The sequence below is a fragment of the Meyerozyma guilliermondii genome, genomic scaffold (genome assembly GCF_000149425.1).
Source record: "Meyerozyma guilliermondii ATCC 6260 scaffold_6 genomic scaffold, whole genome shotgun sequence".
Lineage (NCBI taxonomy): Eukaryota > Fungi > Ascomycota > Pichiomycetes > Serinales > Debaryomycetaceae > Meyerozyma > Meyerozyma guilliermondii.
The window spans coordinates 874,263-894,245 of record NW_001809795.1 but is presented as its reverse complement, the minus strand read 5'-3'; the positions used below and the strand labels follow the sequence as shown (position 1 = coordinate 894,245).

General features: G+C 42.8%; 12 protein-coding genes across 12 annotated transcripts; 3 read left to right on the top strand and 9 right to left on the bottom strand. All coding sequences in view use genetic code 12, as the record gives it.

Annotated features, from left to right (window-relative positions):
- Positions 1 to 64: 64 nt before the first annotated feature.
- Positions 65 to 514, bottom strand: PGUG_05100 (thioredoxin family protein; the record flags this gene model as incomplete). Its single annotated transcript, XM_001483095.1, has 1 exon — positions 65 to 514. One exon carries the CDS (start codon positions 512 to 514, stop codon positions 65 to 67), a length of 450 nt encoding a protein of 149 aa, XP_001483145.1.
- A 175-nt stretch (positions 515 to 689) lies between these two features.
- On the top strand, positions 690 to 2,741 carry PGUG_05099 (uncharacterized protein; the record flags this gene model as incomplete). Its single annotated transcript, XM_001483094.1, has 1 exon — positions 690 to 2,741. The coding sequence occupies one exon, from the start codon at positions 690 to 692 to the stop codon at positions 2,739 to 2,741; it is 2,052 nt and encodes a 683-aa protein (XP_001483144.2).
- Positions 2,742 to 2,776: 35 nt separating this feature from the next.
- PEX2 (ubiquitin-protein ligase peroxin 2) lies at positions 2,777 to 3,985 on the bottom strand (the record flags this gene model as incomplete). The annotated part of the gene is made up of 1 exon (XM_001483093.1): positions 2,777 to 3,985. The coding sequence occupies one exon, from the start codon at positions 3,983 to 3,985 to the stop codon at positions 2,777 to 2,779; it is 1,209 nt and encodes a 402-aa protein (XP_001483143.2).
- Positions 3,986 to 4,190: 205 nt separating this feature from the next.
- Positions 4,191 to 4,880, bottom strand: PGUG_05097 (uncharacterized protein; the record flags this gene model as incomplete). Its single annotated transcript, XM_001483092.1, has 1 exon — positions 4,191 to 4,880. One exon carries the CDS (start codon positions 4,878 to 4,880, stop codon positions 4,191 to 4,193), a length of 690 nt encoding a protein of 229 aa, XP_001483142.1.
- A 297-nt stretch (positions 4,881 to 5,177) lies between these two features.
- PMT1 (dolichyl-phosphate-mannose-protein mannosyltransferase) lies at positions 5,178 to 7,718 on the bottom strand (the record flags this gene model as incomplete). The annotated part of the gene is made up of 1 exon (XM_001483091.1): positions 5,178 to 7,718. The coding sequence occupies one exon, from the start codon at positions 7,716 to 7,718 to the stop codon at positions 5,178 to 5,180; it is 2,541 nt and encodes an 846-aa protein (XP_001483141.2).
- A 566-nt stretch (positions 7,719 to 8,284) lies between these two features.
- Positions 8,285 to 9,106, bottom strand: PGUG_05095 (uncharacterized protein; the record flags this gene model as incomplete). The annotated part of the gene is made up of 1 exon (XM_001483090.1): positions 8,285 to 9,106. One exon carries the CDS (start codon positions 9,104 to 9,106, stop codon positions 8,285 to 8,287), a length of 822 nt encoding a protein of 273 aa, XP_001483140.2.
- A 1,633-nt stretch (positions 9,107 to 10,739) lies between these two features.
- Positions 10,740 to 11,498, bottom strand: PGUG_05094 (uncharacterized protein; the record flags this gene model as incomplete). Its single annotated transcript, XM_001483089.1, has 1 exon — positions 10,740 to 11,498. One exon carries the CDS (start codon positions 11,496 to 11,498, stop codon positions 10,740 to 10,742), a length of 759 nt encoding a protein of 252 aa, XP_001483139.2.
- Positions 11,499 to 12,022: 524 nt separating this feature from the next.
- PGUG_05093 (uncharacterized protein) lies at positions 12,023 to 13,057 on the top strand (the record flags this gene model as incomplete). Its single annotated transcript, XM_001483088.1, has 1 exon — positions 12,023 to 13,057. The coding sequence occupies one exon, from the start codon at positions 12,023 to 12,025 to the stop codon at positions 13,055 to 13,057; it is 1,035 nt and encodes a 344-aa protein (XP_001483138.2).
- A 152-nt stretch (positions 13,058 to 13,209) lies between these two features.
- Positions 13,210 to 13,752, bottom strand: PGUG_05092 (signal recognition particle subunit; the record flags this gene model as incomplete). The annotated part of the gene is made up of 1 exon (XM_001483087.1): positions 13,210 to 13,752. One exon carries the CDS (start codon positions 13,750 to 13,752, stop codon positions 13,210 to 13,212), a length of 543 nt encoding a protein of 180 aa, XP_001483137.2.
- A 198-nt stretch (positions 13,753 to 13,950) lies between these two features.
- Positions 13,951 to 14,862, bottom strand: PGUG_05091 (alpha/beta hydrolase; the record flags this gene model as incomplete). Its single annotated transcript, XM_001483086.1, has 1 exon — positions 13,951 to 14,862. The coding sequence occupies one exon, from the start codon at positions 14,860 to 14,862 to the stop codon at positions 13,951 to 13,953; it is 912 nt and encodes a 303-aa protein (XP_001483136.2).
- A 123-nt stretch (positions 14,863 to 14,985) lies between these two features.
- PGUG_05090 (divalent metal ion transporter) lies at positions 14,986 to 16,860 on the bottom strand (the record flags this gene model as incomplete). Its single annotated transcript, XM_001483085.1, has 1 exon — positions 14,986 to 16,860. The coding sequence occupies one exon, from the start codon at positions 16,858 to 16,860 to the stop codon at positions 14,986 to 14,988; it is 1,875 nt and encodes a 624-aa protein (XP_001483135.2).
- A 1,691-nt stretch (positions 16,861 to 18,551) lies between these two features.
- On the top strand, positions 18,552 to 19,841 carry PDX1 (Pdx1p; the record flags this gene model as incomplete). The annotated part of the gene is made up of 1 exon (XM_001483084.1): positions 18,552 to 19,841. One exon carries the CDS (start codon positions 18,552 to 18,554, stop codon positions 19,839 to 19,841), a length of 1,290 nt encoding a protein of 429 aa, XP_001483134.2.
- Positions 19,842 to 19,983: the final 142 nt, after the last annotated feature.

The following is a 19,983-nucleotide window of genomic DNA, read 5'->3' as shown; positions in this document are numbered from 1 at the left end:
TCGACTCAAGCAATCCTAGGTTTTGCATCCAGTGAGGCTTGAGGTTTTCGTTGAATGATTTCATCTACCTTATCGACTTCAAATCAACATTGGCATGTTCTTGGATCATTTCAAGAAGCTTATGTGGATCTGCGCCCACGATCTTCCCGACATTCTCGCCATCTTTGAAAATCAAACATGTGGGCATAGCCGAAATCGCATACTCAGTAGCAATGTCCTGGGCTTCGTCTACGTCTACTCTTCCGAATTGTACTTCAGGAATTCTCTCCGCAAACATGTTGTAAATAGGCTCCAATGCCTTACATGGACCGCACCAAGTAGCGTAGAAGTCAACAACAGACACATTTTCTTTTTTGATAAAGTCGAAGAAACCCGCAAGCTCGGTCAATTCTTTGACAGATCCTGAATGTGCTGCTGAATAGAACCGCATAGGAGTGAATTTCACGGGAGAAGCCCAGACATTTGTGTTCCTAAATACTGGTCTGGATGTTCTGATTGCTTTTAATGAAAACATCGTTAAAGGTATGTGATTATAAACTCGGGCTTTAGTCCAGTGGTTTTGTAAGCTGCTGTTACCTGCAGGAACTCTTTCTGTGCCCTCCGCACTATTATGTCATCGCCGTAGCCTGAAAATTTCGGGCCATCTACCTCATCGCGCACCAAACCGCTAGATCGCTACAACAGTTGTAATGGGGTCCAAGGCACAAACGGCAAAAAGGGCGTCCGAGAGTCACTCCAACGGCAAAAGCAAGAAGGCTAAAACTGCTGAAAAGCCCGTGGAGCCAGAAAGTGAGGAGGAATCGAGTGTACTGGAAGAAAGCAGCTCCGAAGACGATCCTGATGATGTCGAAAGTGAAGAAGAGTCCGATGAATTAGACAATTCTGATGACCAGGATGATTCTGAGGATAAGGCTGATAATAGCAATGATGATCTGGACGAGGAAGACAGGCAAAATGGCGACAATGACGAAGATGAAGAAAGCAGCGAGGTCGACCCTAATAAGAAGTCATCAAAGGAACAACACGCAGAACAGCGTAAATTGCTTGCAGAGCGTAAAATGCAAAGAAAGTCTGGTGCCGAGGTCCAACAGATCAAAAGCTTGTGGGAAAAATTGAGAGTTAAGAAACCAGCACCTCCCAAAGAAGTTCGTGAAAAGTTGACCAATGAAATTTGGAACTTGGCTCAAGATATAGTTCTCGACTTGGTTATGAAGCACGACGCTTCAAGAGTGGTTCAGACCTTGGTCAAGTATGCTTCCAAGGAAAGGAGAGACGTCATTGTGAAGTCTCTTGAAGGAAACTACTATCAATTGGCAACTTCGTCATACGGTAAGTACTTGTTGGTCAAACTTCTCCACTACGGCAGCAAAGAATCTCGCGCTCTCATTGTCAATGAATTGCACGGAAAGCTTCGTAAACTCATGAGACACAAAGAAGGAGCCTACGTTGTGGAAGATTTGTACGTCTTGTACTCTACCAACGAGCAGAAACAACAAATGATCAGAGAGTTCTGGGGCTCTGAATACGCTGTGTTCAGGGACTCAGGAAAGGGTAAGACTATACTCGACGTGGTGAATGAGCTGGCCGAAAAAAGACAGTTAATCATGACAAACTTGATCGGAACAATCACCGCAGCCGTAGACAAAGGATCTACTGGTTTTCAAATCTTGCACGCCGCAATGAAGGATTACATTAGCGTGTTAGTGTCTGATGTGGAAAAATACGACTCGGATATCAGAACTTTCATTGACTTGCTTGCGGAACAATTTGCTGAATTGGTTCACACCCAAGAAGGTTGTGAGGTTGCTGCATCATTAATTGCTCTTGCAAATGCAAAAGAGAGGAAAGTTATAATCAAGTCGTTGAAGGCTCATGGAAAGGAATTGGTGAAAAATGAATATGGTAACATAGTTCTCATCACACTCTTCATGTCTGTCGACGATACGGTTCTTTTGCATAAAGCGTTCACGGCTGAACTCATTAACGAGGAAGACATAGCTTCTTTGTTGGGTGACAAATTTGCCAGACGTCCTTTTCTCTACTTGTTGAAGGGCCTTGATGGAAGATATTTTTCACCGCTCGTTCAAAAAGATTTAAAAAAGTATGAAGCTCTTGCATATGAAAAGACTTCGAAAAAGCCACAAGAACAAAGAAGGATGGAGCTTTCTGAGAAGGCGTTGCCATTGTTATATTCTACAATTCTTGCCACCGTTGACTCGGGAAGTTTTGATTCCATATTATCCTCCAACATGGCCGCACAAACTATGACAGAAATTATTCTTACAACCTCAGAGAACGATGAAATCAACACAAATTTGCGTCCCAAGCTCATAGATGCTATATTTGCAGCCTGTGTCGAGGGTGATATTTTGGAAGACTACCACTTGATCAATAAGGTGCCTTTCATCTCAAGATCCTTGAAGGCATTGATTCAAGGCAATGAGTTCAAATGGGACAATGAAAAGAAGAAATTGACCACTAACAAGGATTGTGTCAAGATATCGGGCGTGGGTCCTGAACTTGCTACAAGAATTGTTGAACATGTGTTGGCTAATGACGCTCTTGTTGATTGGTCTCGTGGTCAAGGCTCGTTTGTTCTTGTATCGAGTTATGAAGTCTTGCAACAACTGAAGGACAGTAAGTTTAAGGACCTCAAGGCAAGCTTGAAGAAGGTGAGAAAGCAGTTGGTGGAAGATAGAGACAACAAAGGTGCGCAATTGTTAGTGAAGCTTATCAATTAGAATAGCATTGTACATTATATAAATTAATTTGTCGCCTAGAGTTCGAACGCCTCGTCAGCTCCGAAGTCTTCTCCTTCACTGCATTGAGACAGGTCTTCATCTTCGCTGGAATCATCAGAAGCTTCTGGTGAGCTTTCGTTAATAGCGCTCAACTTTTCTGACATGTCTGGTTCCTCTTCTTCGTACATAACCATAATCGCATCTTCATCAACATCACCAGCCTTGGATCCGTATTCTTCGAACCAAGTCAACTTGAGACCGCATCTAAGACACCCTTCTTCGTCTCCATCATTATTTTCGATCGCATTGAACTTGGTAGCAATGCAAATGTAGCAGTAAATATGTCCACAGTTGGTAACATGAGGGTTCGTGATGGGGAAACTCGAAAGTGAGGATGGGGTCTTTCCGAGTGATCTTGCTCTCTTTTCACTATTATTGTGACAGATGGCACACTGTGATATTGGAAGGTTACTGTAAGCAGAGGAGAAGGTCTCTTCATCTTGACTCTTTTTTGCCTTCTTTCTGTATGGAAGTAGCATCTTGGATGACATGCGCCGTAACTTCTTCAACTGTAAGAGAGGCAAGATGAACACCAAGAATTCGGTCATGGTATTCCACACCAATTGACGATTTTGAAACTCGAAATTAACATTACTTCCGTTGAACTTTAAAAGATCACTCACAACAGGAGTAAGTGAAATACCCAACACACGGTGTATCAAAGTCGAATACCGACCACTGATCAAGAACAAGGTGAAATTGACAAGATTGAGAACACGCAAAGACGAACTGACGGACGTCAAGATCTTCGTTCTGTTTGTCAAAATGAGTCTTTTGACAGTTCCGAATAATGCAAATGAAGACTTTTCAGCATCGGCAACGTCAGCTTCATCCACTGAATACAAATAGGACTGAAACTTTGTGAATAAGTAATCGCCAATGATGACTGCTAAAAGAGCTGTTCTCTTGGAATACCCTATAATTTTCCCATTTTTGAAATTAGAAAGTTGCAAGTTTTGCAAACCCAAACCATAAGAAGTCCCCTTTTTCCACACAGTTAGTCGGAAGACCACCAAATTGAGCAACAAACTCCAAAGTTCTGGTTGCAGTTCATAGGTCCACCACCCGCGATGAAGATGAGATATAGAGCTGAGTTGCTGTTTCAATAGTGATACTAACTCGGAATCCAAGATATCTGCATCAAGTTGAGACACTCTGGGGCTCGGATACGAGAAGGAAATCATGCCAAAGAATACCTGAGCTCACCTCGGTATTGTGGGGAAATTGGCATTTGGTGCAGGGATGTGATAATGAAGAGTGCCGTAGAGTTCAATGAGAGATATACTACTTGATATGTGGATTGATTGTGTACTTTTTGTGTATAGATCTCTAAAAGTGTCCATATTTAGTATATAGATGTCTAAGCGTGTCCATATATGAACATTGTTCTTATAAGCCGTATTTTTCTTTGTCAAAGTGCTCGAGACTAAGCAACACTTCTCCATAGTTACGGATGATATCGTGGTGTTTACCATCCATTACCTCAATGGCTTTCTTGTCTGGGATCCAAATAACAGTTGCCCCTGATGCAATTGCTGATTGCACACCTGGGAGCCCGTCTTCGAATATGAGGCACTCTTCTGGAGCGATTGGTGGAAGACCCTTTTCTTGCCTTTCAGTATTGAGACTACCGAGACATGTGTACCAGATATGAGGGTGTGGTTTACCTTTACCAGGAGGTATCCTCGTATCGTCACCCAAAACCACATGTTCTCCGAATATCTCAAACCCAGGCGACAAATGACTCACCTTGCGATGGTAATTGATTTTGTTAGAGCTGGTCCCCAAAGCTATGGGAATATCTTTCTCTTTCAAATATTGCAATAGCTCTAATGCCCCTGGAAGAAATCTGGCTCTTGGCCACTTGGTAGCCTGAATCTTAAGTGACTTTTCTATGTAATCTTCGAGTGAAATGGGCAACTCATAATGCTCTATAACCAAGCGATTTGCCTCTGGACCGGGTCGTCCTTGCAATTTGATCTTGACATCCCAGGTCAATGGACCTTTTCCGTACTCAGCAAGGATCTCTGATGCACACTCAGTGTAAAGATCTTCCGTGTTAAGGAGGGTGCCGTCCATGTCTTTGTTAATATAGGAGCCATTGTTGAGAATTAGAAGGTTACCTACCGAAAAGACATGCCTTTATTTGTGGACTGAGTTAGTTACTGGCCTTTAAAGTATTCAATACAAACTGTTTTAACTTACCTCATAGCTATAAGTTTCGATTAAAGATTGAGAGCGCGCTTCAATATTCGGTTTCATAGCGGGTGCGTAGATGTAGAAGATACTTGTACCTGGATCATATATTTATCCTATTGATGGTCTTTGCTTCTGATCAGCTTTTCCCACCTTCATTTCAGCTCGCGGAATAACAACTTAGTTGTTTTGGACAGGTTCACTCTCTACAATTTGATCGACTTCTGCTACCTGTGGAGCAGCTTGAGCATCATCCTCCTTCTTGGTCTCATCAATGTCGACGGCTTGTGGGGGAGCAACGCCTTCTTCTTGCTCTGCTTGAACTGGCTCGTTCTTCTTGCTAGTCTCAGACTCGTGAGCCTCTGATTGTGCCCTTGACTTAATGATGTGTACTGTCTCCTTTGCTTCTTTTACTTCAAGGTTGTCCATTGGTTTTGCAACGTTCAGCGATGTAAGTGATTTTTCCGCGGCTGAAGAGTAGTCTGCCAATGAGTCGTGGAATCTGTAACATTCGTAGTCCCATGAGCTCAACGCCTTAGACGATTCACAGGCAGCTCTAGTCCATGGAGAGCCATAAATCAATGAGGAGTAGTGAACGTAGAACAAAACGCTAATTGACACAAATATAGCCACAACAAGATATCCAATTTTACGAGTGGTCTTGTTGAATGCAATAATGTAATTCACGAAAATGTCCAAAAACTGTCCCAATGCCAATATGGCAAAGTAATACGCTGGAAGGTAATGGTGCAAGAATAATTGACGTCCCATGATGAAGAATGGGAAGTAATGGAGGAACCAGCCGATGGAGTATAAGAATACCTGTGAGTTGTAATTGAACACGTTCTTGTTTGTTGCAACTCTGGCTCCAACTTGCCACCTAACAAGGGAGACAACGGCATGTACACCAAATACAACCAAAGCCAAGGTGGAAACCCACCATGTTACGGCATTACCTAAAAGGTAAACTTGCTTGTTATCTTTGACCCAGTAATTGATGCCTCTGAGCAACAATGGCCACAGAGAAGGGTTGGATTGCCATGCGTGAACTTCAGTGAGTCCTTGGTTGATCTTCCACATCACTTTGTGAGACTCAACAAATTTGTCCCAGTAAGACAATACTGGGTAGTTAATGATCTCTGGATCCACAAGACGAGGATTAATGTTTGTCTCGATATACCAATGGGTCAAGGGACGAGCACCTTGCGAAGCAGTGGTAACTTCTTGTTGTTCAAACCCCCATTCTGGGAGTTTCACTTCACTAGAGAAGAGATATTGTCCAGTCATGGCATGTCTCAATCTGAAAACTGTTTCGATCGCACGCACATCTTCTTGAGCTTTGCCGGGAGCAGACTTGTGAGGCACAATTTCAACGGTGAAATCATCGTTGGCATCACCTCCAAATCCCTCGTATCCATAACAAGAAGCTTCCTTTTGCCAGTCTCTTTCACTGACTGGAGCCTTCTCGTCATGAGAGTGTAATCTTCTGCCTGTATTAGCATGTTTCAATCTGATTTTCATACCGTTAGTGAGAGGCACAAAATGATCAGGAATAGTGTCATTATATGGTTCGATTATCCAGTCGTTGTTGGAGTCCAAGTGAGGATATAATGTGATTTGTTGCTGTTTACTTCCCGTTGGGTAGAAGTGGGCGTGAGAGTGAAGGTATCCACCTTGTGTGTTCAAGTGACGAATTGACACAATGGAACCCAAACCAACTGGTGCCGGGATGTCACGAGGTATAGTGTTGCCGTTCAAAGTCGAGCGGAACGCGCTAGACATGAAAGCAGAGCCATCACCATCGTTAGTTAAAACCTGAAAGTGAACAACGAAAAACGTGTAGTACAATACAGCAGGGACACCTAATAAGATGGCTCCACGGAGTGTAATGTGCCAGAATACTTTTTTTGCACTTACAGTCAAATCACCAATGACAAACCAAAGCTGGAACACACAGCTAATTCCAACCCAGGCAATAGTGAATAATCCTACCCACTTTGAACTCACAGCCAATCCAAGGGCTATACCGCAAGCGATCAAGCTCTTGAACCAGCCAATGGAGAATGGCAGCTGAGTCTCAAATTTCTTCAAAGCGTAGATGCTAGCGGCGATGAAGAACATAAGTGGGGAGTCGAGAAGAATATACCGGGAAATAGTGACGTTTGCGTTCTCAATTGCCAACACTGAAGCGGTAGCAAGACACACCAATGGCCTACAACCGGAGTGGCGAAGTGTCAAGTAACACAACAATACAGTGAAGACACCCAAGATAGCTGGGAACAACCGCATGTAGTAGTATGGAGTATTACCTTCGAAAGTATCACCAATGGTTTTGAATAAAAATTCCCCATCATAACCTGCCATGGACGACACAGCAGCGAGAAGCATCTTTGCAAGAGGTGGATGTACATCCATGAAGTACAGACCAAGAACGTACTTTCTGGAGAAACCACCAAAATGAACTTCATCAAACACAACTGAATTTGGCAGTGCGAGATCTTTACAACGAACAAAGGTGGTGATTAACAAAAGAGCCCCGAGTGCCAAGATCTCTTTGGACGACAACTTCTTTGCCTTGGTAGCAATTGGTGAAGGAGCAGTCACCAAGAACTCTCTGGAATAACCTTTGGCGAACTTGAGTTCAGGAACTGGATCTACGTCGAGTTCCGCACAGATACCATCGCTTTGTGGCACTGGCTTCGCTTGTCCTTTCTTTGACATTTTTGCAAGCGAAAAATTACTAGGAACTTGTTAGCAGAACAGGTGAGCGAAGTTGAACGCGCTTATGACACGAGTGTCTACGTAGCGATTTTTCGCTCCTGCGTGTGGGTGAGAGAGCTGGGCGTGTGCCTACAGACAGCTGGAAAAGTGGAAGCGCGAAGGAAGTAGGCAGCTGTGCAGATGTAGGGAACTAGATTTTCCGGGCCAATATACAGGTGTGGTATATTGGTAAAAGAATTCCGCTGGGTCTCTATGGGTCTGGAGACTCTGTGTAGGTCAGACTGTTCTCACGTGAGTGTTGTTGTTGGTGGCAGCTGAGATTAACCTGGAATGGCTGCCAATTATTCCAGTAACTCGTTCTTCAATCGTATATATTTCTTAGCTAGCGATATATTTGTTCAAACCGTTGTCATTACCGCCGGTGGCATCTCCTTTTGTAGGTTCCCCAGTAATCTAGTTTAACAGCAGATTGGATGACTCGGAGTATAGCATTACGTAGTTTTGGGCTACCTAGCTTGTTGAATAGCGACAACCATGATGTGCTACCATGTATGACTTCTTGAGGATCAATTGCTGACTCCTTTTTTATAGAAAGCTATCGACATGAAGTGAACGGTCTCAAGAAACGTACCCCTACTTGCACGAAACTCATGAAAGATACCTAAAGGACCGGTAGCTCCTCTATATGTTTCATGTTCATCTTCTCCTTTACAAGTTCCGGTATTCATTGACCAAACTTCAACTTCACATGTGTTACACAAATCGCCATATTTAACACAATCATGTCTCACTTTACATTTTATAGAAGGAGGACATGCCTGCGATCGTTTTTCTCTAGGTAACTCGTCTTCGACAGTTTCAAGTTGGTTAGAATGTCGGTGATATTTGTCATACTGCTCAATCACTCGTCTTTCCTCCAAGTTTGCACTCGTGTGAGTTTTAGACTTCATAATGCACAAGTAAGAACAGTAGTCAAATTCAGATACGTATGTCATGTCGTCACCAAGTTCGTTAAGTCCTGACATACTATTGACCAATACATCAACATCATTGCCAACAACAGTGACTAATGGTTCCAGCGTGTTTGCTGTGTAGATATTAAGTGCTTTTCTGATGGTTCCATCGTTGGTGGTTATATAATGGTGGTGGATGATATCAGACTCACGGTGTAGCCGGGAGTGTAATAGCAAGTAACAGACTTTATTCGAATGTGTACTATGGCTCAAACATAGTGTGGGCGAGGTAAGGAGTAATAAGACCAATATTAAGCTGATAAAGTTTCGTGACAATATCGTAGGAATGACATTCAATCCGTTTTCCAAATTATGTGAGACCGGATAACCCCGTCTTTTGGTAAAAAGAGAGAAGACTGAACTTGACACCTTCATGGCACAATTACGTGATATAATGATTAAGTTTTCCAGCTTGCGTTAACGTAGGTAATGGTGACTTAAGATATAATCTGATCAGATACTAGGTTTTTACAACTTATTCAAGAATTCAATGTGGAACGCAGTTCGTATTTGTACTTCTTAGGAACGATATGAGTATCAAATGCTGACACGAGTTAGTGTTATTTCAACTAGGGTATCCCCTTCCAACAGCCTACATTTATAGGTGGTTGTGAAGCGTGGAAATGAGCAGTATTACTGTATTACACATACCTTTTACGCACTCGAGCGGTGCTAGGTTATTTTTTCTAGTTATGGTAGATGGTGTATCACGACACTGGCAGGCGTTTTAGCAGCCACAAACACTGCATATAGCAGTAGTTCATGATAGTCCTGCATATGGTGTAGGTAGTGCCCACAGACAAGCTGGAAAAGTGGAAGCACAAAGGAAATACGAAGCTTTCCAAATTATGTGACTCGGAGTATACCATTATGTAGCTCTGGGCTACCTGCTGAATACCGAAAACCATGATGCGCTACTATGTATGATTTCTTGAGATTCAATTGTTGATTATTCCCTAAATAGAAAGCTATCGACATTGGATGAAAGTCCAAAGGACTTGTGCTTTTTTGTAGTATCTATACAAAAGATGCATAGAGCACAAGTCATCCCTCTAGACACTTCACCTCCTTCCAGTCCTTCACTGTTCCGTCATTCATTGACCAAAGTTCAACTTCACATTTGTTACACAACTCGCCATATCTAACAAATACGTCTCCGTTTGAAAAACCTACGATTGCTGTTCTCTAGAAATTTCAGTTTTGGCTGTTTCAAAGTTCGTTAGAATGTCGATGGTATTTGTCATACTGCTCAATCACTCGTCTTTCCTCCAAGTTTGCACTCTTGTGAGTTTTATACCTCATAATGCGCAAGTACGAACAGTAGTCCATATCAGGAACGTATGTCCTATTCTCACCACGTTCGTTCAATCCTGACATACTATTGACCAATACATCAACATCATAGTCAACAACAGTGACAAATGGTTCCAGTGTGTCTGCTTTGTAAACGTTAAGTGCTCTTCTGATGGTTCCATCATTGGTGGTTATGTAATGGTGGTGGACCTCATCAGATTCGCGGTATAGCCGGGATTGTAATAGCAAAAAACAGACTTTATTCGAATGCTGAGTGTGGTTAAAACATAGTGTAGACATGATAGTGAGTAAAGAGGCTAATCTTAAGCTGATAAAGGATTATGGCATTCAATATGTTTTCCAAATCATGTGAGAACGTAGTCCTTATGTGTACTCCCAGAGACAATAGAAGTATCAAACTCTGACACAAGTAATATACTTTCCCCTAAGGTATACGCTTCCAATAGCCTATATTTATACTTGATTGTAAAGCGGGGTAGTGAGCCTTACCGTATTTAATTTCTATTTCATGCATTGTGAACGCGGCTAGGTCATTCATCTCCCCTTAATATGCTAGATGATGCATCACTGGATACTGTTAGGCAACTTTTGCAGTCCCCGTCATTGCATATAGAGTCGGCTTATGTCAGCGCTGCAAAATTGGAGCGCGAAGTGATTTACGAAGTTGTCAGATTATGTGACTCAGAGCATACCATTATGTAGCTCTGAAGCAACCTAGCCTGTTGAAATCGAAGCCAAGATGTGCTATTATATTGAGTATCAATTGTTGATTAACCTTTGCTAAAAAGGTATCTACATTAAATGAAACTCCAAACACCTTACACCAAATGACTATAAGAAAGATACGAGCACAAGTCGTTCCTCTAGATACGTCACCCCCCTCAAGTCTTTTACAGGTTTCGGTATTCATTAAACAAACTTCAACTTCACGTTTGTTACACGAGTCGCCATACCTAGTACAATTCGTATCCGTTGTACAAGACAGACTAAGTTTTTCTTTACCTTCTTCGGTTTCGACTGTTTCAAGTTGGTTAGAACGTCGGTGATATTTGTCATACTGCTCAATCACTCGTCTTTCCTCCAAGTTTGCACTCTTGTGAGTTTTGGACTTCATAATGCGCAAGTAAGAACAGTAGTCCATATCAGGAACGTATGTCCTATTCTCACCACGTTCGTCAAGTCCTGATATACTATCGATTAATGCATCAACATCATAGTCAACAACAGTGACGAATGGTTCCAGTGTGTCTGCTTTGTAAATATTAAGTGCTCTTCTGATGGTTCCATCATTGGTGGTTATGTAACGGTGGTGGACCTCATCAGATTCGCGGTATCGCCGCGAGTATAATAGCAAAAAACAGACTTTATTCGAATGCTGAGTGTGGTTAAAACATAGTGTAGGCGTGATAATAAGTAATAAGCTTAATATTAGGCTGATAAGGTTTCGTGACATTATCGTGGGAATTAAATTCAATCTATTTCCCAATTATGTGAGAACTTATTCGTATCTCAATTTTAAAGCAACAGTATAGGTTTCAAACTCTGAACAAGTTGATATTATTTAGGTATCCGCTTCAACAGCCTATATTTATATTTGGTTGCGAAGCGGGGTAATGAACCACCTTACAGCAAATCAAAAACATTTCATGCAACCGAGCGCGGCTAGGTCATTCATCTCAGTTATATGTTAGATGATGTACACTGACACTTGCAGGGAACTTTAGCAGTCTCTGTGACGTATATAGTATCCTGCATAGTGGCTGAAAATCTGAAAAGTGATGCGCCAAGGGTGCGGGCGAGTGCGGCGCATTGTCCTGTGTGTGTTTCTGGCGGAGTGCGTGGGGCTTTGGGCGATAAGGCGATGCCTGCAGATCAGATCGGCTGCCAAAGGGGCATTAACCACACGCGAATACCTTGAAAAAATCTTCACTTGAAAAACATTTTGTTTGCTTTGATGGTGTACAGTTTTGATTTGAAATGGTATGTATATCGCTTGAGTGTGGACTTGCGCGATGCTGTCTTTCACTTCGATTTGGAAATTGGTGGTCATTCAGGGATTTCATGGCTGCGGTGTTCGATTCGGAGTACTTTTCTTTATACCTTGCAGGGCAGTTTTCGACTTTCTTCGAGCCCTGTTGGGTTTATCACTCTAGAATGGACACGTGTGGAAATTCCGAGACCAATGTGCAACCCAGAACTAGTGGAATAATCACTAACAACAGGCCCCTGGGCGGTCCGCAAACTGTGGAAGTCACCGGAAACTTTGATGATTGGTCGAGAAGTTTGAAAGCACTGAAACTCGATTCTGGTCAGTTCACGGCAACTGTGAAGGTTCCCAAACGACAAAAACTAGTGTTCAAGTTCGTTATTGATGACGCCGATTGGGAAGTGAGCGGAGACTACAAAATCGAGCGCGATGAAAACGGAATTGAAAATAACTACCTCGATGCTAGTGAGCTAGTTGAGGACACAGAGTCAGTGACTTCGTCTTCAAGCAAGACAACCCCTGTGTCCAAATCTGGTATTGATGATACCGAGAAACTCACTCAAACTTCAAGTAAGACGACGCCTTTGTCCAAATCTGGCACTGATGGTGCCGAGGGACTTACTCAAACCTCAACAACAGAGTCCTCTTTTGCTGCCGTGTCTTCATCTGCTACGGTACCTGAATCCTACGAGGAAGTCCAGAGCCAGGAATCCCCAGCATTGGTCGAGCACGACGACATGGGAGTAAGTATGGATACTCCTACAAATTCGTTAGATAATTCTGCGTTGCTTCAGAATACTACTACGAATAGCAAGAACTCAGCTACGAAAGTTCAAGATCATGGAAAGTTCCCAATTCCAGGTGATTCCCAAGTATTAGATTCGGAATATCATTCCGTTGACCAATTCCGTGTTCCCGGTTCATTTCCTTCAACTCCACCTAGAGGCGGGTCAACTCGCAGTCAGGAGAGTTCGTCAGTGAAAAAGGAGGGATTCATGTCCAAGCTCAAAAGTATGTTCAGGTAACTGATATGAGGCGCCTTTTTATTCTGGCTATCAATCAATGTTTTGTTCATGTTCTTCTCGGGGCTCTAATTTTTCACCTTCCGCCTCGTTGACTTGCTACAGATCTCAGACCGAGTTCGGTTGTATTAAGTCGATTTTAATATATGTTTACACTACTTCTTTCCCTTCTTTTTCTTCTTCTTGTTCTTGCTTTTAGAAGTGGGGGCTTCCTGTTGACTGGCTTCAGGTGTGGGCGATGCCTTTGCGGCCTCTGACGTTGTGGGTGCTTGAACTTCTTCCTCCTTGTATGGGACATTACTCATCAAGCTCGATAATCCTGGTACTTGTTGGGGCATTTCTACTTTGTGACGCTTGATATTGTCGTCTGTATCGTCGGATTCTCTTGAACGCTTTCGGGTTACACTCACACCACGAGGTCCTACGAAAGCTAGTAACCTTGATAACTCTTTAGCCTTATATGTTTTGTATTTGATGCACTGTCCGCTTCTTGGTTCAAAGCATTTGAATGTGATTACAGCAGTATTTTTCAGTCCGAAGGGTTCTTTGTCTTCTGAACTCGAATTCTTTTTAGCTCGTTTTTTCAAGATCTTTTTCGACTCATTGGAGTATGTGGTGGATAATGTTACCAGAGGATTGCTTGCAATTAATTTGGAAGCATACTCAATAAACTTGTCGACACTTTTTTCAGTAGGCATCCTTAGGTTCCGTCGATGTCGAAAATCTCACAGGTAGCTGCCACCGACAAGACCTGCATGTTACATGAAAACGATTGCAAAAAAGTAGAAATGCATTTGGAGATAAAATTGACTCAAAGCTAACGAGGTTCCAAACGTTCAGCAATAGCAATAATTAATTAGTTCTAAATAAGTAGCATACATAAATTACAGATCCATTCAGCGAGGTGTCGATGAACTCACTGGCACTTTTTCGTACAAAAACTGGAGCTGATCATGAACCGCAGTTGTAAAGCCTTCGCCAACGTATATATCAAAATGACCCAATGGGTACCGTTTTATCACACCCTTCTGCGCCTTTGAGGCATATTCATACGTTTTGTTTGCTGGCGCTACGGTATCATTGTCGCAGATACAGAAGAGCACAGGGCACTTAATTTTCGGTACGCTCTTCCCAGGTGCGCTACGCATAATCTGGAATACGAACCTTGCGGCAACTTTGTTTTGGAACCTATCCTTTGCGTCCCCGTCTGGAATTAATTTGAAGTACCCATCTTCGCAGTCTGGGCCAGTCATTAAGGCAGCTTCAGATGGTTTTCCTGCAGACTTAACATAGACTGGATTTCTACCTATCTTGGATCCTACCAAGTCCCAGGCAGCTAGCGTTCCCAACTTCATCGATGACATCAAATTCAATTTCATGCTGGATGATATACCGTCAGTGAATGGACATTGAGCAACGACAGCCAGAATCTTTTCATCCATTGCGGCCAATCGTAATACATGGCCACCAGAAAATGATGAGCCCCATATTATGATCTTCTCGTTATCGACTTCCTCAATGCTTCTAGCGTAAGCAATTGCAGCTTTCCAGTCATTAATCTCAGACTCAATATCCAAGAGTTGTCTGGGCTCTCCCTCAGAAGCTCCAAAATATCTGTAGTCAAAAAGTAGGCATGCGTAACCGGCAATACTAAATGCCTCTGCGAAAGCATCTAGCCGCATCTCCTTGATACATCCGAGTCCATGAGCCATTACTATGACTGGCCTCTTGTCATCTGCCCGAGGAAGATATAGGGTTCCAGCGCACTTTAAGCCCTGTGATTCAAAATGAATATCTCTTTTTGTCATTGAAGCCGTTATTTTTATCCTACAAAATATTTTATGACGTATCTTTAGGCATTATCTATGAATCTCTACCCCACATTGCATGTGCGAACCGCGCGCAAAAAGGTTAAAAGTATATGTGCGATCTCAAAGTGGAGTGTCATAACCTAACACCAAATTACCTATGAGGTAAAGGTTCAAGCATGTGACAAACCCCCAAATGAGGATGGCAGTAAATGACATGAGTGGCCCATTACTCATATCTTTGTATCCAACAACCCGGTGAATATCCATTGAGTTGTTTCTTGGACGAGCATTGGATGCGGTATACTCGATTGGATTAGTTGGAACATCTGGTCCCGCGGCAGCTCTATCGGCTGCTTGTACAAGTCTTTGGTGTTCTTCAGACAGCATTTCGTCGTCGTCATCCCAGCCAGCGCATGGATGTGAATTTCGCAAATCTTGTAGCTTGATTGCAGGTTCGGTACTCTTGAAGCGTTTGTTTTTTTGTGTAGTGGAATAAGGACTCTCAACCAAAGTAGATGCTCTCGATGTCAGATTGAAGATTTCATCTGTTTCCACAGGAATATCAGAGTCTTCCTCACCGTCACGTAAGAAAATCGGAACTCTCATGATTTCCTTCGAGCAAGTGAAAATAATCAAAGGAGCAGTTACTGCTGGCAACAATACGGAAAGAACAACCTGACTCACGTTGAGAACGTTTGATAATCCCTCACGTCCAGCCATTGTGACCACAACGAGACATGGCACGATTGCCAATCCTCTGGTAATTAACCGACGAGTAACGGGAGGTAACGACCACAGTAAGAAGCCTTCCAGCACCATTTGACCTGCCAAAGTACAAACCACTCCGGCACTTTGGCCCGAGCAAAGCAAAGCAAGCGCGAAGACAAACCCTGCTGTAGGTGATAAATGGGTAGAAAGGAGATGGTAGATTGTGAACAAGTCAGCGTTCTGATATTTTTTATGGTCATCGTCATCGTCAGTGTCTGAATCATCATCATGGTCATCTCTCTTATTCTGAGGATTGAGCGTGGAACCTGCCACTATGAGAATAGCTGCATTGACGAACAACGCAACGGTGAACAACGATACAACCAACTCCATTATTGTGTAAGACATGGTGTCATCAATCGCATGGATTGATGGTCTGTAGTCGTCATCTTCCTCTTCATCATTCTTGTGTACTGAAGCATTAAGCGAGTCACTCTGTTCTTGCTCGGGGGTCTCTTCGTGCAGCTCATTGGGAATGTAATAACCATGCTTAATGTCAAAATCCTTTAGTCTGGCTTGTACAAGACCAGAACCCAAGTATAAGGAGTGAGGCATAACTGTTGCACCAAGAATGGCCAAACTAAGAAACAATCCGTTTCCACCGTCCCGCTCCTTCATGTCGACTACTTTTTCGTTTGGAAGGAACCCCAAAAACACCTCCTTCAAAGAGAAGTTGATACCGCTGTCGTGTGACACTGCGTAAAGCTCGATTGCGAAGCATACCACGGTTGCCCCAACAAGGACAGAAACAAATGACTCGAAGATGCGAATGAAAAGTAGGGGGCCCTTAGGTCGGTAAGCCATCAACACAATGAGAACATCAACAACCGTGACAATAACGCCAAAGAAAAGTGGTAGACCGAAAATGATATTCAAAGCGATGGCCGTACCAACCACTTCGGCCAAGTCGGTAGCTATGATGGCAATTTCCGCCAATATGTACACAATAATATTGATCTTGAATGGTAAATTTGCTCGACAGTTGGCAGCAAGGTCAAGACCCGTCACTGCGCCAAGTTTAGCTGAAAGGATCTGTAGGAAAATAGCCAAGCAATTCAGGAGAAAAATCAGGAATAAAAGATTGTATTTGTAGGCCGCTCCTGCTGCTACAGCCGTCGAATAATTTCCAGGATCCATGTATGCCACCGAAACCATAAGCCCGGGGCCGATAAACTTCATGTACTTTTTTAGCACTGAGGTGACCTCATGCCATCCAAACAGTCGCATTACTGTGTAGGAGTGTAACGTATACGTTTTATAGTGATATGAGTAAAATTTGTCAAAGCTCGATGGGCTTCAATGTAGGCTATGGCAACCTCAAAATGGAATGGGTAGATGTGATGCAACCAAGAAAACGCGGTATATAAGTAGCTTATCAAGTACCGGAGAGTCAACTATGTTTGTATTTGAAGCGAACGAGCTGGGCGTAAGGATAATATGGGTAATAGTTAAAATGAAACTTTTGTTTAATAGTGACAGCCGCAAAGAAATCGCATCTGTGAGCCCGGCGTTTCTCTCCGATCTGCCGAGTCGTGCGACCCTCGTGTGGCCCTGTGTCTTTCCTACATATGGTGCATGAGTTATATGGTGCGTAAAGAGGAAGCAATAGCGAAGCAAACAGTTTTGAGTTTTCAGCTTTCGGCTGGTGAAATCGATGTATATCGAGAGCCCTTGATGATAAGATACCTGTGGTCAAGACAATCAATTTGAAAATTGTGTGTCCATTCGTTATACGAAGGATATCTTATTCTTACCTCGCAGGTATGTGAAGTCTACTAGGGTGCCACCGGCAATCATATCGAAGATTTCGAGTTACACTAGAAACTATATACCACCCCTACGGTGGAATCTTGTCTTTGGAATGCCTAGATCTTGGCTACAGTACTTCCGTTAATGTTCATAAAGTGAGTGTCCTTTCTGCATCACAAGGAGTAACAATTAATCATGAGATTGGTGATTTGAACAACGATCTGTCATACCAATCAAGAATTATTCCTGGCTTGTTGACGAGAGCATTTATAAACGTAGATTTTCCCCCACAACCATAAAAGTGAATTTCACACCTTTCTTGGCGTCCTTTCTATAGTTGATCATAGGAGAGTGGGTCATGGATGGCGAGTCAAAAGTGTACAGATGATCCATATTGATTTTAATTTTCAACTCGCTGACTTTAAGAGGGGGCAAGGTTGCGTTTTGCAATTGTCATTCTTGGTAAATTTTGACGTGCGGCGTAGTGTTGATGCATATTGGACTCGTTTGGATTCTTCCCGAGTGGTAAAAACCACAAACGAAAATAGAGATTGAGTATGGCGGTAAAGTTAATGCACAGTCGATAACCAAAGACAAAAGAATAAAATCGCTCGAAGCGCTACGTGCTCGTAGATGGGTTCATCTCAATATTGCCGTCAAGACAACAATCAAGCCTTTTTTTGAATCAACTGAAACCAATGCTGCAATACTCTTGAACCCTTTCCAGATACATATCGCCTCATATGTCAAAGCATTGAATACTTGAGGTTTTGTATGTCAATTGGGGGCCATCCAGCATATTTTTCGACATTTACACTGCAATCGCCAGCGAATGAGTAAGATTTCACCCGTTCAAGTTCGATGCTAGCTTTTGAGCCACAATGTTCCCAGCAGTGTCATTGAATTTCAGGTCCTCGTCGATAGTGCTATTAACAATAGAGCCTTGGGTAAAGGAATGCGTAATAATCAATAAATATTTAAATGGTTGAATTGCCCTTAGCCAACTATTTGTGTATTATCATTCAAGGTAGTTCAGCATTTGCAGCTGATAAGTGGGAAAGCATTTTGCAACCCATATGAGCGTGTGACTCATGTCACGTGTATCTACCGGGGTTGAACATTCCGATCGGTGATATTTATCCGCGTAGAAAGGTTTCCTAGTGAATAACATGTACAAAGTAGTCGCCAATCCCATACGCATAGGCGCTTCCCTGTCGCTCATGCGTGGTGCCACTCGTCGATTCCGCATCTCGGCATGCTTAAATGCGGCGTCTCTGTTTAAGATGCCTGCAATGTCTCCAACTATGACTGAAGGAGGAATCGTATCATGGAAAGTGAAAGCAGGCGACAAATTTTCAGCCGGTGACGTTTTGCTCGAAGTCGAGACAGACAAGGCTACTATTGATGTGGAGGCTCTGGACGATGGGATAATGTGGGAGGTGTTAGAACAAGAAGGTGCTTCGGGTATACCTGTTGGTAAGACCATTGCCTATTTGGCTGAGCCAGGAGACGACCTAGCTACTTTAGAGAAGCCCAAGGAAGAGCAAAGTTCGAACAAGGAACAGACCAAAGAAGAGAAGTCCGAAAAGAAAAGTTCCACCGCTGCACAATCATCTCAAGCAAAGGACACTAAAACTCAGAGTGAGCCTTCATCCTCCAAATCAGAAAAGAACAAGAATTCAGGTATTTTCAAAAGCGCTAACCCCCATCAAAAGCTCTTTCCCTCGGTGGAATTACTTCTACATGAAAACGAAATTTCAGTTGAAGATGCATTAGAGAAGATCCCTGCTTCTGGCCCCAAGGGCAGATTATTGAAAGGTGACGTATTGGCCTATTTAGGTCGCATTTCGAGTGAGTCTGTTGAAAATGTTGCTAAATTCATCTCGCTGAGAGAACATTTGGACTTGTCAAACATTCAAATCGCACAACCTGAAGCTCCAAAGCAAGAACCAAAGAAGGAGGAAGTTGCAGATTTGAAACCTTCGAATGTTGTGTCGTTCAATGCAGTATACGAATTAAATGATGAACTTACAACTTCAGACTTCATGCTTGATTTCGAGAGAGCTCTTCAAGACGCAAAGCAGCTTGCATATGCTGAGAGATTCCCCGAATTTGCGACCACTCCTTCTCCATCATTGTTGGGGCCCTCTTCTGACCTTTTTGATGACATCGTTTCTCCACCTGTCACAAGACCCCGCTTTCAGGTGCAAAATTTGAGTTTCGACTTCAAGAAAACTTCATTATCAAACATAACTCCTTCTGGTGACCTTTTTGATGAAATTATTGGTACTCCCTCGAGCGTCATCAAAGACGTGCCTGAAGGATCAGAGTCCCGCAACGTCAGCGTCAAGTTTGATGTAAAGTTTGATGAGGGACTTGTAGATTCAGCCCTTTTTGTGAACAACTTTGAGGATAACTTACTCACGATTATTCCCCCCAAAGAGTTAGTAGTGGCATAATTATAATAGTAATAGACGAACGAATCTGTGTGGGCGTACTTGTAATGATACTCTGTTGGAAATCTTGCAGCCGCTTTCTCGTTTACCCATCCATCCACCTTCGCCCATTATTTTTTTTAAATTATTTTTTTTTTGAACTTAT